This window comes from Haliotis rubra, unplaced genomic scaffold, assembly GCF_003918875.1.
Source record: "Haliotis rubra isolate DU_JTF1 unplaced genomic scaffold, ASM391887v1 Scf748, whole genome shotgun sequence".
Taxonomy (NCBI): domain Eukaryota; kingdom Metazoa; phylum Mollusca; class Gastropoda; order Lepetellida; family Haliotidae; genus Haliotis; species Haliotis rubra.
Window position 1 is genome coordinate 208,964 of NW_025767466.1, and position 16,107 is coordinate 225,070.

Genomic DNA, 16,107 nt, shown 5'->3' on the forward strand with positions numbered 1-16,107 from the left:
AACATTTTGAGCAAAGAGTTGACAGAAACACAGGCTGATGATAGTTGCTTTGATTATGATAAGTATTACGTTTCAAACAAGGGACAATATTTTCTGGAATTGGATAATAATTCTGTTCATTCACTGCATGATCTGTTTGCTCGGGAACCGCTCGCGGCAGGGTTCCATTTTTACATGATGTTCCACTACACCAGCTGGGGCAAAACAAGGAATCACTCTTCCGGAATCGAGCACTTTGACTATTCGAGATCTACCCCTCCTCTTTGGAAGGCTTACAAGTACGTCTACATTCCGGATAGAGTAAATGTACCGATTACTCACCATGTGGCCCCAAAGTCTCCCTTCACGGTGTAAGTATTGTTACAGCTTCCTCCTTGGTTTTGTTTCTTTGTTTGTTGAATAGCGACAGCATGTGACTAATAGTCTAGACCTGATGCCTGACAGCCAGCTGTTCGCTGGTTTTAAAGGGTTGGGAAGCACAGGATAAGACTCGTATACATCACAACAGCGCCACAAGAGATAGAAGGTGTAATAATGCAGCATGTGGTGAAATGTAAACACAACTAATTGTTTTTTCTCATGTTTATTAAACTTTTAATGGTCACTTTACTTATCAACGGCAATGGTCTGTTGAAACTTCCTGAGGCGAACGTGCTATGAATACTTCAACAAAGTGATGCAATCTGTAGACCTACCCCTCATCACCGTGTGTCCTGTGTATCCATGTGCAGTGTGTGAATCTATCTCACATATCTGTGTCCTGTGTATTCATGTGGATTGTGTGAATCTATCTCACATATCTGTGTCCTGTGTATTCATGTGGATTGTGTGAATCCATCTCTCATCACCGTGTCTCCTGTGTATCCATGTGGATTGTGTGAATCCATCTCACATCACCGTGTCTCCTGTGTATCCATGTGGATTGTGTGAATCCATCTCACATCACCGTGTCTCCTGTGTATCCATGTGGATTGTGTGAATCCATCTCACATCACTGTGTCCTGTGTATCCATGTGGATTGTGTGAATCCATCTCTCATCACCGTGTCTCCTGTGTATCCATGTGGATTGTGTGAATCCATCTCACATCACTGTGTCCTGTGTATCCATGAGCAGTGCGTGAATCCATTTCACATCACTGTGTCCTGTGTATCCATGTGGATTGTGTGAATCCATCTCACATCTCTGTGTCTCCTGTGTATCCATGTGGATTGTGTGAATCCATCTCTCATCACCGTGTCTCCTGTGTATCCATGTGGATTGTGTGAATCCATCTCTCATCACCGTGTCTCCTGTAAATCCATCTCCCATTACTGTGTATCCATGTGCAGTGTGTGGACCCCTCTCACATCACTGTGTGTCCTGTGTAGCCATGTGGAATGTGTGAATCCATCTCCCGTTACTGTGTATCCATGTGCAGTGTGTGAACCCCTCTCAAACCACTGTGTGTGCTGTGTATCCATGTGGATTGTGTGAAACCATCTTGCATCACCGTGTGTCCTGTATATCCATGTGCAATGTGTGAACCCCTCTCACATCACTGTGTGTCCTGTGTATCCATGTGCAATGTGTAGACCATGTGTAACATTGTGTTCACCCATCTGTCCACGAATTGTTTGGCTGCATTCCCTGGTACTTCCCACGTGTCCCTCATACTCCCCACGTGGCCCTAGTTCTCCGCTAGTGTCCCTCGTACTCCCCACGTGTCCCTAGTTCTCCGCTAGTGTCCTTCGTACACCCCACGTGTCCCTAGTTCTCGGCTAGTGTCCCTCGTACTCCCCACATGTCCCTAGTTCTCCGGTAGTGTCCCTCGTACTCCCCACATGGCCCTAGATCTCGGCTAGTGTCCCTCGTACTCCCCACGTGTCCCTAGTTCTCCGCTAGTGTCCCTCGTACTCCCCCCGTGGCCCTAGTTCTCGGCTAGTGTCCCTCGTACTCCTTACGTGTCCCTAGTTTCCCGCTACTTCGTACACCCCACGTGTCCCTAGTTCTCCGTTAGTGTCCTTCGTACTCCCCACGTGGCCCTAGTTCTCGGCTAGTGTCCCTCGTACTCCTTACGTGTCCCTAGTCTCCCGCTAGTGTCCCTGGTACTTCCCACGTGTCCCTAGTTCCCCGCTAGTGTCCCCTGTACTTTACACGTGTAGACTGTATTGAGTCCACAGACTCCTGCTATACTGTTGAAAAGAATACTTGGTATCTCATCTTGTCGATCCATCTACGCTATGGAATTATACCAATCATCAAGCCGTCATCCTCAGACGTTGACCTGTCCAAATAAAATGCATTGTTACTTGACCTCAGGTCCGCCCTTGCGTGTGTACGCGCGTATGCAAATATAAAAATGTGCACCTACCAAGTTTCTGTACCATCCCTCTGTTTGAGTCCTCGAGTGCCTCCAAAAGAAGGGGTCATTCATCACGTGCGAGTCTGTGAGCCTGGACGTACTGAGAAAGATTGCTTTCCTCAAGGCTCGCCCATTGATGATTCATTATTGAGATTCGAACGCAACTTTCCGCCAAAGGTGAAGCGGGCGATGAAGGAAATAGGGTTGCTGTGACCCGATCTGACTTTGTCAACATACAGTGGAAGAACGTCCCTACAGCTCTGCCAGTCCGCACGTCTCCTCCCGTCTGTGGAGGAACTCGGTTTGTCATGTCTCCTGCCATCATATTGCTGTAATTGTAATTAATCGTCGAAAATGTTTACATAGAAAAATGTAGATTACAAATTAATAATGGTTGCAATTCAATAACAAAATATATATTCTGTTCTCATATTACTATAACTTCTGTCGATTTGTCACTTCGTATGGAAGCTGCAGAAACATCTTATTTACATCTACTGAACACAATGGCCCTACTACTCACAACTTGTACATTGGGAATTATTTATGAAAGAGCAGCACAGCATATCTAATGCAAAATGTATTTGCCTTGTATGATCTTAATTCACACACTCACTCATTCATTCCTTTTTTCATTACTTCCTTCCTCCATTCATTCTTTTAGTCCATTAATTCATTCATTCGTTCGTTCCTTCATTCCTACCCTGCTTCATTCATTCATATGATCATTCGTGAATCTTTCCTTCAATCTTTCCTTCCCTCATTCTTAAATATTTCTTTATTCCTTTATTTCTTCATTCATTTATTCTTTCTTTCCTTTCTTATTCCTTCCTTCCTTCCTCATTCATTATTTTTTGCTTTCATTCATTTCACCATTCATTCATTCATTTATTCTTTCATTCATTCCTTCATTCTTTCCTTCCTTCCCTTATTCCATATTTTACTCGCGGAATATTTCTGAAATATTGAACTGTACTCACTCCTTTAATACTTCCTTCGTGTTTTTATTCCTTCCTTCCTTCCTTTATTCCATATTTAACCCGCCGGGGTGTTGCTGGAATATTGCTAAAAGCGGCGTAAAACCATACTCACTCACTCACCCATGTATAAGTTTCAGTGACTTAGGTGTGAAGCCCATTTCTGGTGTTTCCCGTCGTGATATTGCTGGAATATTGCTAAAATATTGCATGAAACTAAACTCACTCACTGACCTTAGTTACACTTTTCACCTTTCTATTTCAATTGTGTTATCATATTCGGCGAGTCTTGCTGAAGTGAAGTTCTTGTATTCATTGGTGTGTGTGTGTCTGCATGTGTGTGTACACTTGTGCGTACTTGAATTAGTGGAATATAACTGTCGCGCGAGCACAGTCCACAGTATTTCCATGTTGAGTGATCATATCTTTGATAGAATATTCCATTATCCTAGAGTTTCTTAAACATACCAATCAAATGCACAAGGGTTGCTCAAAACAATGAAGGGAAAAGTCACATCCAAACTTCATTCACATCTGACTGGTACACATATATAGCAATACACCGATATAATATCAAATGCTGCATACTATGGAAAAACAAGTAAAGTGAGGCAAAAAAACCAAAACGCGACACGCGACATCGCGACAACGCTATATTTCGCCCATTTGTCGCATTGTCGTGACGTCGCGTGTCGCGTTTTGAATAATATTTTTCTATTCCTCCAAAGGGCGACACGCGACATAGCGACACTTTTCAAGGTCAAAATATGTCATGTTGTCGCGCGTCGCCCTATCTAAGATGTGTAAGAAGAAGCCTAAAAAATCACTAAAACGCGACACGCGACAATGCGACTTATTGTCGCGTGTCCCGGTTTTGCCCTTTTCGATTACCGGTGCGCATGCGTAGAAAGTCAATGAGTCTGCGCGTGCGCAGGAAATGTTATACTCTATTTCACACTTCAGTGGTCTTTTGTTACCTCCAATGATTTTTAGAATGAAGTAGTACGCGTAATGATAATGGGGGCTGCTTTTCTTGAACTTAATGGAAATCTTTCATTATTGCTTTGAAAATTATTGTATATATTGTAAATGTATTTGGCCAATCAAGTGTGTTTTAGCAGCAAGACAAATTATTAGCGCTACTATTCATTGTAATCACGGCACACGGTGACCCTGTCATTCAAGGCGAGGCAATTTGCTGTGCAGAGTTGTGTCTCTTAGTCACACCAGAAAACTATGATCATAGGTTCTAATCCCAGTACCATACACACTCATCACTTTGGACATTTCACCCATATCAAGCTCACAGGTTGTGAAAAAACTGAAATATTGTTAAAATTCAGGCCACATCGGCAGAAACATCAAGTGATGTCCACGAATGGGTCACTATGTTCCACAGTGTGGCTCCTCAGAGAGATTCTTGGTACAGTCCTGTCCGACGCTGATGAACTTGTTCAGCCAGCAGTGGATGGATACCAGGTAGAATGAGATGGTAATATCACTTAACCATGAAATACAGTTTTGGTCGACTTTGAAAGTGATATTCTTCTAGGGAAAACGCCATACAAATGGAATGTTATGATTATGATTTTAAAAGCGGTCAAATCGCTTTTCAGAGTTGCGTACCTTTGGAGTGCCAGAAATCAACCCTCGCTCGCTCCCTCCCTCCTTCCCTCCCTCCCTCCACTCCACTCCCCGCTCCACCCACACACTCACTCCACCCCACTGCACTCCATTCCAGTCATCTCCACTCCACTCTACTCTACTCCACACCACATCGCTCCAGTCCACTCACTCACTCATTCCACTCCGCTCCGCTCAATGACTCACTTCTCTCACTCACTCATTCCACTCAGCTCCTCTACTCTCCGCTCCACTCCACTGTCACTCCAAACATCGAAAAGTAATCATCCTTGTGACAGTTTATAAAATCCGCCGTAACTAATAAAACGCGACACACGATAATGCGACAACGCCACATTTTGATGAAATGTCGCGGTGTCGCATTGTCGCGTGTCGCGTTTTGTTAAAATATTGAGTATAGTATGTATTATAACGTATTTACTAAGACACAACGCGCGACAATGCGACAACGCGACATTTTGATGAAATGTCACGTTGTCGCGTTGTCGTGTGTCGCGTTTTGTTAAAATGTTGAGTACAGTATGTATTATAACGTATTTACTAAAACGCGACACGCGACACGCGACAATGCGACAACGCGATATTTCATCAAAATGTCGCATTGTCGCGCGTCACGCATTGTTAAAATATTGAGTATAGTATGTATTATAACGTATTTACTAAAACGCAACACGCGACAATGAGACAACGCGACACTTTGATGAAATGTCGCGTTGTCGCAATGTCACGTGTCGCGTGTCGCGTTTTGTTAAAATATTGAGTACAGTATGTATTATAACATATTTACTAAAACGCGACACGCGACAATGCGACAACGCGACATTTTGATGAAATATCGCGTTGTCGCGCTTTGTTAAAATATTGAGTATAGTATGTATTATAACGTATTTGACTAAAATATTGACTATAGTATGTATTATAACCACAGGGTTTCGAACCACTGTTTGGCCTCTCTTCGATAAACATCGACAGTTACCGTGGATATTTTAATGACTCGGAAACAGAAAACGGCTCAGTCTGGTTCCCAGGGTCTGCTGCCCTAACGCTTCCACACTGAAAAAGTCATTTATTATCTGATTCTTTTCTTAGGTATTATGAGGAAATATTATGAGGAATTGATCAAGTTCAAACCATTGTTTTTTAACTGCGGATGTGCTTGTAAAATTATCGGCTCTCAGTAACATAATACAGAAAAATATATTCCTTATCTTGAGCTATTTTGGTACATATAATTTGTAATAAAATTAAACAAATCCATCCATGTACACACTTTTTTTTCGAAGAATGTTCTCTGAATCAGTTTGTAAAACAACATGAAAAGGTTTTACCAATATTATTCAGATGTTTATGATTAAAATAAACATGGGGAATCAAATGATCTGTACAGAAAACACTCAATTATACTGCTGAATACAATGAATTTGACCAACTATTTTACTGAAATGAATATATAAAAATACACAGTGTGACCAGTATGCTAATACACTACCATACAAATACATACATTGCCTTAAAAGTACATATATTTGAACATTAACATTTAATACAGATGTGCATTACCCTATTTGAGCTTTTTACCACTGAAACTTGTCCTGAGTACTGTAGTTTTTATGGCTTGAAGCCAGTAGCAGTGTATACATTTGGTATACATGTATACTCTCCCCGAGAAAAAACGCATATAGCGAAATTCAACTGTATTTTTATGTTTATTTTGAAACATCTTGTAGGCTTTATGAGAGAATGAAATATAGCGAAATTGCACACTGGGAATGCAGACTTATCCGTCTTTGGCACAAACTCGAGGAAAGTCAGTTTGAGTGTCACATGGAGACGTGTGGTGGCGCTGAAGTCAATACCTCGTGTGACCACCGTGGGCATCCCGAACTGCACGGCATCGCCTCGGCATCGAAGTCTCAGAATCTCGTGTTGCCCAATCGCAGCCCACTCTGCCTGCAGTGCCTGTGAGAGTTGCTGAAGTGTCTGGGGCTGAGGGTTACGGCGTCGCGACCGTCTGTCCTGGGCATCCCACAAATGTTCGATCGGGTGTAAGTCCGGTGATCTTGTCGGCCGAATCTGTCCACCTGGGGAACGCAACCGTGGGCGAAACGTTCACGTCGACGTCTGTACATCCGCATTCTTCCATCGTGTCGTTCCAATAGAAATCGTGATTCATCAGTGAACCAGATTCTACGCCAATTCGGTCGACGTCTGTACATCCACATTCTTCAATCGTGTCGTTCCAATAGAAATCGTGATTCATCACTGAACCAGATTCTACCCCAATTCGGTAGGTTCCAGGCTTGGACGTTGGTGCACCATTGAACTCGATGTCGACGATGTTGTTGTCGAAGCACAGGGCCAAAATTAGGTCTTCTGGCACGAAAATCAGCCTCTCAACCTGTTCCTGACAGTCTTTTCAGAAAGCCTCCTCAATCCGGTATTTGTGGAGCGGTACTGGTGGCCGTAGCTGTTCGATGACGCAGGTGATGTACCCAGATATAGCGATCCTGCGCCGCAGTGGTCGCTCGAGGTCGCCCACTACGAGGGGCATCTGCTACCGCATTCTGCCGGCGATATCTCTCCCAGAGCCTTGAAATGGTGCTTTGGTGAACATTCATGCGTCGGGCAACTGCACGTTGAGACGCCAGCTTCAAGCAAACCAACGACGATATTACGGTTGGCTTCACTTAGACGTGGCATTTTGCGTTCGTCAACAATATTCCAAATACAGTGAATAATCGACAGGCAACGATCAACCTTTTATACCAATCATTGAGACTATCTGATCCCGAACTTTCACGTGCATTGCATGTGAATTGTGTTTTCTGTGACACTACACGCCGAAATCATGCTGTTAAATACGGTTACGTCGGTAGGAATAATTCATTGTGCTGGGTTCCTTGTTGTGTTATAAACGGGAGACACTTTGGCCCACTTTCAAAACAACTTCTCATGAGTTCAAGTGACAAAATGGCGGCAATTATGTGTAGGGGCATTGTGGGTAATAACAAATACCTAAACCCTTTTCTATTGGCAGGTATGAAAACATTATCTGACCCAATTTTGTTGTGACTTCAAGACATTAAAAGACGAAAATGACCACTTCAGTACAAAAAAAACATTGCTTTTATAAAATGTCACGAATGCTTTTAATGGTAAACATTACTCACAACCTCAATTCATAGTACAATTCCCTGATATTCTAGTTATTGAGAAATCCGTAATGTATGTACCGGATTGACAATTGTTTGAATTACATTATACTAAACTTCCTAAATGCTTATACTCTTTCACATTCTAAAGCAAAAATAATTAAACCGAGTTTTCCCTCAAATTTCCCCTTTTGACGTTTAAGATTTTTCATTACTACAGTGAAAATTGTTACTCATCGTAGAATATCATCCATCTATTTAGATTTTCAAAATTCCCCATGATATGAAATGACGATAAATAATTGGTATTTAATAACAATTAAGATTGTAATAAATGATAAAATTTGATAACTGAGGATTGTTCATCTAAGCTTGTCAGACTTCACAGTTATTGTCGAACACAAGTGAAACACTTCATGTGTCATATATATCAAAATTATAACAGTATAGTGATTTGGTGTCCCACAATATCAGTTCTTTCCACACACTCAACATCTTGGTTCAACAAAAACAGGTAAATATAAAGTTGACCAATGCGTCAACAACTTTTTGGGGTATTTTTTTCTTGTTCATCTAAGCAATCTTACAAATTATGTACTCTTTCAAATGTAAATCTGCTGTTCCTTCCCCAGGCATATTCATTTTGAATTTTAAGACCTCATAATTATTCTACGCAATTACTGATAATGTAATATGATATGAAAGTAGTTAATCTTCGAAACTAAGTTTCAGGAATGGAAACCAACAGTATACACATGACCATAGTTTCTTGTTGGTTTCCATTACCGGAACTATAAGTTTACAGTATCCATTATGGATTCTATTAGGAAACTAGGTTACCCAGTTTCAATGAATGGATACCAACTGGATGTCAGGATGGTCAACTTCATGCCAAATACTTGCAAATTTTAAGTTACTCAGTTCAAAACAGTGCACAGGAAACCAACATGAAACTACATTTTCTGGTTTTATGTTGGTTTCCATTTCATGAAACCTTCAATTGCAAATTCCAGGAATGGAAACCAACAAGAAACCTATAACCTTAGTTTCTTGTTGGTTTCCATTTACTGAAATGCAAAAATCAAAGAATCCAAAATGGAATCTAGTTGGAAACTCAGTTACTCAGTTTCAGTGAATGGAAACCAACTGGATTCCCCATTTACCCAGTATACGGATGGTTTCCAGATTTCAGGAAACCAAGTCATTTTTGTAGACTTGAAAGAACCACATTCGTTGTGTATCGCGGGGACCTTACACATGCCAGTAGTCTGTCTCATACTCCAAACTTTCGGCCCAACCCCTTCTGTAATGCAATTGTCCAAAATGAAGCCAGTCTAGTTCTGAATCCCACTGGGGCTAATTCAGTATATACGGAGTTATATATTGCTATCAAAATTCCCTATCTTCAGAGGCTTCCGCTTGGTATAACGTGCCAGGGTCCTGTAATGTGTGTGTGTGTGCGTGCGTGCGTGCGTGCGTGTGTGTGTTTCCTGATTGGTGAAATGCCACACAACTGCATCGTAATCACTATATTTATTCATGGGTAAATTTTCATAATGTTTGCACTGTAAACTGATCAACATGTGGATGCTTGATGGGCATTTAGAAGTTTGAAGATAACATAACAACGTATGGTATGGATTTACAACTTCTTTATTATTTACAACACAACGTTTCTAGGCTGCTTCTTAGTAGCCGAGAAACGTTGTGTATTTATGATAATGAATATTTGCTTGATATTTTATGGAATATGGAAAGGTTAATCGAAGTACATTGTATGTACGATTGCTTGTGCGATCTCTTAATCAGGATGATTATTTTCTTCAATTGTCCATGGGGTAGTGGAGATAGAGGAAAGATGGGAGGTATATGTTCAAGGCATCCAGACATCCAGATAACCTGCAGCGATGCTTGAAATACTAAATCAATACATTTGAAAACAAGCTTTCCTAAAAGAACTTTGAAAAGTAAAACAACACTGTGTGAAAGTACCCATGAGCAATGCCGTTTTAAGCAGGTTCCGATCACAAGTATTTTTAAAGATGTTTTGTTTTTGATTGAATGCATGAATCATGAATCAAGAACTGCGCTGTATAATGCATGGATGAGAAACATGTTGCAAACTGTAATGTTGTTGTCAGTGAACTCCCAATAAGTCAGGAGAGAGTAATAACATATTGCATAGCCTACACAACTATCAAACCTCAAATGTGAATAACACAATATGAACCCAGATTTTCTGTGACCATTTTGTTTTAGTACTGGCAACATGAGCATGCACAAGGTTTTAAGCCATGAAAACATTTGAAAACTTGCAAATTTACAAATGTTTCCCACCTAAGGAAATATTCATATTTCGAACCAAAGTAAACTTAAAAAAGAGTCGGAAATTACATCACCTATATTAAAATCAAAAGAAATGTATTGGGAATACTGTGTATTTCAGAGGTATATGACGGGTGTGTATATTTGGTGGTAAGCTACCATAACGCCCTTCTGATCCGTGTGTTATATCTTTTGCCGGTGTAAAATATATAAAGAAAACCAAAGTCGTAATATTTCACATTGTAAACAGACAAAATGAAACACCATAATGCCACTCGTAAACCTTTCATTAGGATGTCATATTATTATTCATCAACTTTAAGGGTTTCACAGCATGTCATTGCAGCTGGAGCGTGAAGTGACACATATATATGCAATATTGACACTTATCAAAACATATCTCCTTCTGATATCAGTTGAATTGTTGTGTTTCATGCATGCAGTGCCAACCAAAGATATGTATGATCTTCAAATGATATAGCTGAATTATAAAAACATAATTCGGTAAAATTAACTTAAATTTGTAAAATTGATTAAGTTGCAAATAAGTTAAGACTAAATGGTTTCCGTGAACCTTCTTCAACTTCATAACTGTGCATGTAAAAGTCAATGTACAGGAAGGTGTCAAAGAGGTTGAACCTGTTGTGTACTTCGGCATGTGGATGTGGACTTGAAACATGTTCCCGTGATCTTCACATTGTTGACATTGGCTACCATGTAAACTAGGAATACACTATGACTATTAGGAACAATAGACACGAATTGATATGAAGGAAATGTTGCTTGTGTTATGATGACATGACTGACTCACCATTCTTTGATGAGCAAAGAAAGACATCTGGAATAATACAATTTTACATTTAAGAGCTTTGATTTGTAAAGTTCAACTCATATTTTCTCATCAAATGCCCTTTCTATTAAAACTGACCTTTGACCTTAACCAAAACATTTTTGCGATGACAATATATGTTATATTATTGTCCACAATCTTAAATCATGATCTGAGCATTCCAAAACTACTATTTGTATGAAAATCGGTCACTCCAAACCAAAGTTATTAAATTAACCACCCAGTAATCGGTTAAAATATTGCCATAACTGACATGACATGTTGCACCTTAAAAGGGCCTCTGTACGGTAGTCACGCACGGTAGCTGATGACAACCGGCTTTAAGTCAGAGCTAAATCATTCCTGATTATGAAAAATCACATCCCGTTTGGTCGCCAGAACTGCACCACATTTTCACCATTTGGGGGGTCTGGCTTCTAGACCATATGTGTACTCCTCAAACAAGTTGGGGACAATCGGAAATAACGTATGACAGAGTGAGTGAGTGAGTGGTGAGTGAGTGAGAGGGTTTGGGTGGGTGGGTGGTTGAGTGAGTGAGTGAGTGAGAGAGAGAGGGTTTGGGTGGAGGGGTGGGTGTTTGTGTGTGAGTGAGTGAGTGAGTTTGGTGTTACTGTATAACAGTGGATGCACTGACCGCCAAGTATCTTGAAGGACCCTATAAAATAGGTTTTGAGTTAAAGTAAGTGTGCAATAAAGCATGCAACTTTATGGATACCAACTTCTTGTTTATTGCATACAGCGACATTTTGGTGTAGGTTCTCACACAGTTTTAAGTTAAAAACTTTATCCATAAAGTCGGACGCTATATCATTGGATCACCAACTACTAGAATGCCGATCGAACAATTAAAGTAAGTGTGATCAGATTTTGCATAAATAATTTGAGCAAGCGAGTGAGTATGGTTTAACGACGCTTTTAGCAATATTCCAGAAATATCAAGGCGGGGGACACCAGAAATGGGCTTCACACATTGTACCCAGGTGGGAAATAGAACCTGGGTCTTCGGCTTGACGAGCGAACGCTTTAACCATTAGGCTACCTCACCGTCCCTGTATTTTATTATATTTGTTAACAGCAGATGGAGTCATGCAAATTCTTCCACTTATCGATTGATCCACATGTAACAACAAGAGACATGATTAAGAAAAAGCATGCTAAATATGCGGACCTCGCCTTTGAAATGTTTCGCTTGCATCCTAATTACTCTGTCTTCAGACTCCCTGTTGTTCTCGGTGACCTTGGTTTGGTACCTCCTGATCTCTTGACACAGATCAGAAGAGTGCCCGGGTTCTCTACCGAGAACACAGCCCTTCTGACACTCTGGGTAATGCAGAAGGCTTGGTGGGTTCGATTAGGCAGTGCTTCCTCGCTGGCTGGGCTGCGTGTAGAAGGGGCAATGGGCCCTAGGCCAATGATGAGGCTTACCAGTCTGACTGCCAGGATCACCACAACCCTCTCTGCTACATTGTTTCCTTAATCTGTGAAACATAATAATTCAAATGGTAATTTACAGAGAGCAGTAGGGAATAGGAACGGGTGTTGGAGGTGCAAGGATCAATTTCTTGTCAAAAAGTTATTTTGGAAGAGGCTAAAACATATCACCGCAACCTCTCCATGTGCTGGATTGATTACAAAAAGGCATATGACATTCTGGATTCGGAAGTCCCGTAATTGTATTGACTTCCCTGAGCAACTACTTGATTACCTGAAGTCTTTAGTGAGTTGCTGGTAGAATTAACTGGAAATGTACTCGCAGGGCAGGTAACAGACATCGGAATCTCTTCAAGTTAGAAGGGGAGTATTCCAGGCGGACGCCTTTGCTTTTTTGTTTGCCTTTAATTTTCTTGAGCTTTCTCCTCAGTTAAGAGAAGGGTTACCTCCTCAGCACAGATCTCCAATACCGTTTACTCATACCCTTTACGTGGATGACATCGAGCCGCTCGCCAAAGGAAATACTAATTAGATAGAACAGGTTCTTCTTGTCGAGTCCTTTTCTAATGATATTGGTATGACATTTGGACTCGAAAAATGCAATACTCTTCATTTGAAACCTGGCAAGGTAATTTATGGCCAAGTTACAGCGGGGAGAAAATATTGAGCATTTTGTGGAAGATCAGGCCTTCACCTGTTTTGGAATGCAAGTTTGAGGCAAGCTCAAGAATGCCCAAATTCAAGACAAACTTCGGATCGAGTATAAAACTCGCTTAAAGAATATCAGCAGCTCAGAGCTAAATGCTCGAAACAGGGTCAAAGCCTTTTGTGATCTCCATGCCGTGAACATGTCCAGGGCGTCATGGAAAAGGATGCTTTTAAATTTCTTTGGAATAGGCCCATATACAGCCTCAGACGAATTCCTGTAAACAAACCTGATCTTGTCCATTTTGATAAAGCCGATGAATTACAAAATTATTTATATCATTGATTGGGTTTTCTGTCCTTTGGCAAGATTCAGGAAAAGCATGCTCAATATCCGGACCTTGCCATTGAAATGTCTTGCTTGCATCCCAAGAACACTGTGGACGGGCTCCCCATTGTTCTTGGTACCTGATCTCTTGGCACCAGGTTCTCTACCGGGAACACAGCCCTTCTGAAAAATAAATACGAAGATCTAAATATAAACGGATAAATATATATGCGGGTTTATAATATTGGACTCATATAGCTGCGGCAATAAACAAAACAACAAATTATTTCTTCCCAAAACGTCATCTTTGTGTGACTGTAAACAGCTTCAGCTCCAAACAGTGGATATTTAAACTTTTCCCTTTCTTTTAGAGCGTTTGAAGAAATATTCGCCAAAATGTCACCAAGAATCATGCAAAGCAAAATGCACATGCAAGTAAGCGGAAAAGCATGCGGAAAACGTTGTATTTAATTTTGTCACTCGTTTCAAATTCAGTAAAAGAACATACACGAAGACAGCACAAAGTTCAGTCCTCAAAGAATACACCGATGTCGTGGACTCAAAATGTCTAGCTAGCTATTCTCGAAACCCTACGAACTTATTAAGCCCATTCTTAACACATTGGCTTCGATCAATGTTAAGAATTAGGGCTACGAACGTTTCGGGGATGAGGGCCCAGGTCCTCTAACGAAACCTGGACAAATGGGATTTGTTTTATTGAAAATGCAAAACATATCAGCTACGATAAATCCCAAAGAGGAAAATAAAAAAATGAATATTTCTCAAACTGAACATTCGAGTAACCTTGTTGACGTACTCCCAGTGGAATTTTAATATATATATATATACTGAAAAAATCATGATTTTCTAAACAATCACTTAATGCCATAAATGATTGGTTTGTCGTATGTTCGCACATAACAAGCGTCAAGAGGAGGATAAGTCTTCTTAAAGGTTACAGAAAGGGGCGAGTGGTGACGATTGACAGTCTGTAGATCTGCTGATTTTATTAATACTTCAAAGTGTCCATATGAGCAAGTCAAATATATTCTAGACATCAAAACGTTATCCAACGTAATTGGTGAAGTAGACAAATTAAGCCAAATTCAGTTCTTTGACGTGTCAAGTGCACTTTTCCATCTATTTCATTAAAGATGGCCTCTTAGCTTCAAGTACAATCTGAATGTCCTAACACACGAACTAGAAGTCCAATCAGATAACGTTAACAAGGAACGAGAGGAACCTGCACTTTGTCGGTGACTAGAAAGATGAGGAATGTGACGTCACTTCCGGTGGGAGGCTATAGTATGGAATGGGTCCAGGCTGCATATCATTGGTTGAACAGAATACCTATGTTGTAACCTTGATGTTCATTGGTGGGCTTAATTTTGTCACTTTACAACTCCTGGACAGGAACATGAGAAGACGATGCGTTGTTGTGGCTACCGTCTCTGTGCTGTCTTTGTTGGTCTCATTCATCTCCTTGGCCTCTGTAACAGATAATGTAAGTATAATAGTAAAGCCGATGATTGTAAACAGTCTATAATATGTTTGATATGAGAATTTCGATTGCACGTCTATGATACATGGTGAGGAATGTCACAAGTTCTTATATAACGTCAAGTTCCGGGTTTGAATTTGTCTGCAGCAACCCACGCTTGTCATAAGAGGAGACTAACGGTATCGGATTGATGTATGTCATTGGATTCCAAAAATGATCAATATGTCAATCACTGAACTAATCATTTTCAGATATTTCTGTTGGTAGCTTTAAATAGAGAAATATAAACGTATGGTTTCCAGGTCAGAACTGGTCCCAAACTAACCTGTATTTACAAGAGGCGACCAAAACAAGTGACGGTACCTGAACAGGAAAATTATGCATTTCAGATTTTATCTCCAGATGTCTCTAAGAATTAAGGTATGGGATATACGGTTTTCATACTACCTTTTTGCTGTTAGTTGTTACGTAATGGTTGTTTTTCAACAACACCCCGAAATTTGTTTATTTTTTCCAAAATTTATCACTATAATGAAAAGAAAATTCTCAATCTGTATCCATTGCTAGACCCTCGGTGATCTCACAGTGTAAATGGGGCGAGTAGGGGCGGTAACCGCATATGAAGCAAACACAACAGTGAAAGATATAAAAACTACTGAAACGAGTATTTGTTATCTCCTGAATGTTTGTGTGGTTACCATTCTGAATAACTCTGTTGGCAATAATGCAGCGCGGCGGAATTCGCGGGTAGTTATATAGAGGACTGATGCATTTGTAAATTTTGCAATGCTTAATTTTGGCAAATGTATTTTACACGTTACTGTTACGTTATTAGCTGTCGAGTTGTGTTTCAACAAAAACCCATAATTCATAAATTTTGTCAGAAAGGAAGACACTTAACAGCTTAACTA

General features: G+C 40.4%; 1 protein-coding gene across 8 annotated transcripts in view; it reads left to right on the forward strand.

Annotated features, from left to right (window-relative positions):
- LOC124260022 overlaps positions 1–16,107 on the forward strand; it is a 138,350-nt gene that overhangs the window by 75,278 nt on the left and 46,965 nt on the right. For 5 of the 8 annotated variants that reach the window (XM_046694257.1, XM_046694251.1, XM_046694253.1 and 2 more), the window contains one exon: positions 2,382–2,778. The exons of 1 other annotated variant lie outside the window; for it this stretch is intronic. In XM_046694257.1, coding sequence (XP_046550213.1) covers positions 2,382–2,556 — 175 coding nt within the window. In that variant the 3' untranslated portion in view covers positions 2,557–2,778. Of the gene's footprint in view, positions 1–2,381; positions 2,779–15,108; positions 15,200–16,107 lie in introns of those variants that run through there. 2 more of the 8 variants (XR_006893981.1, XM_046694255.1) reach the window with 1 other exon arrangement.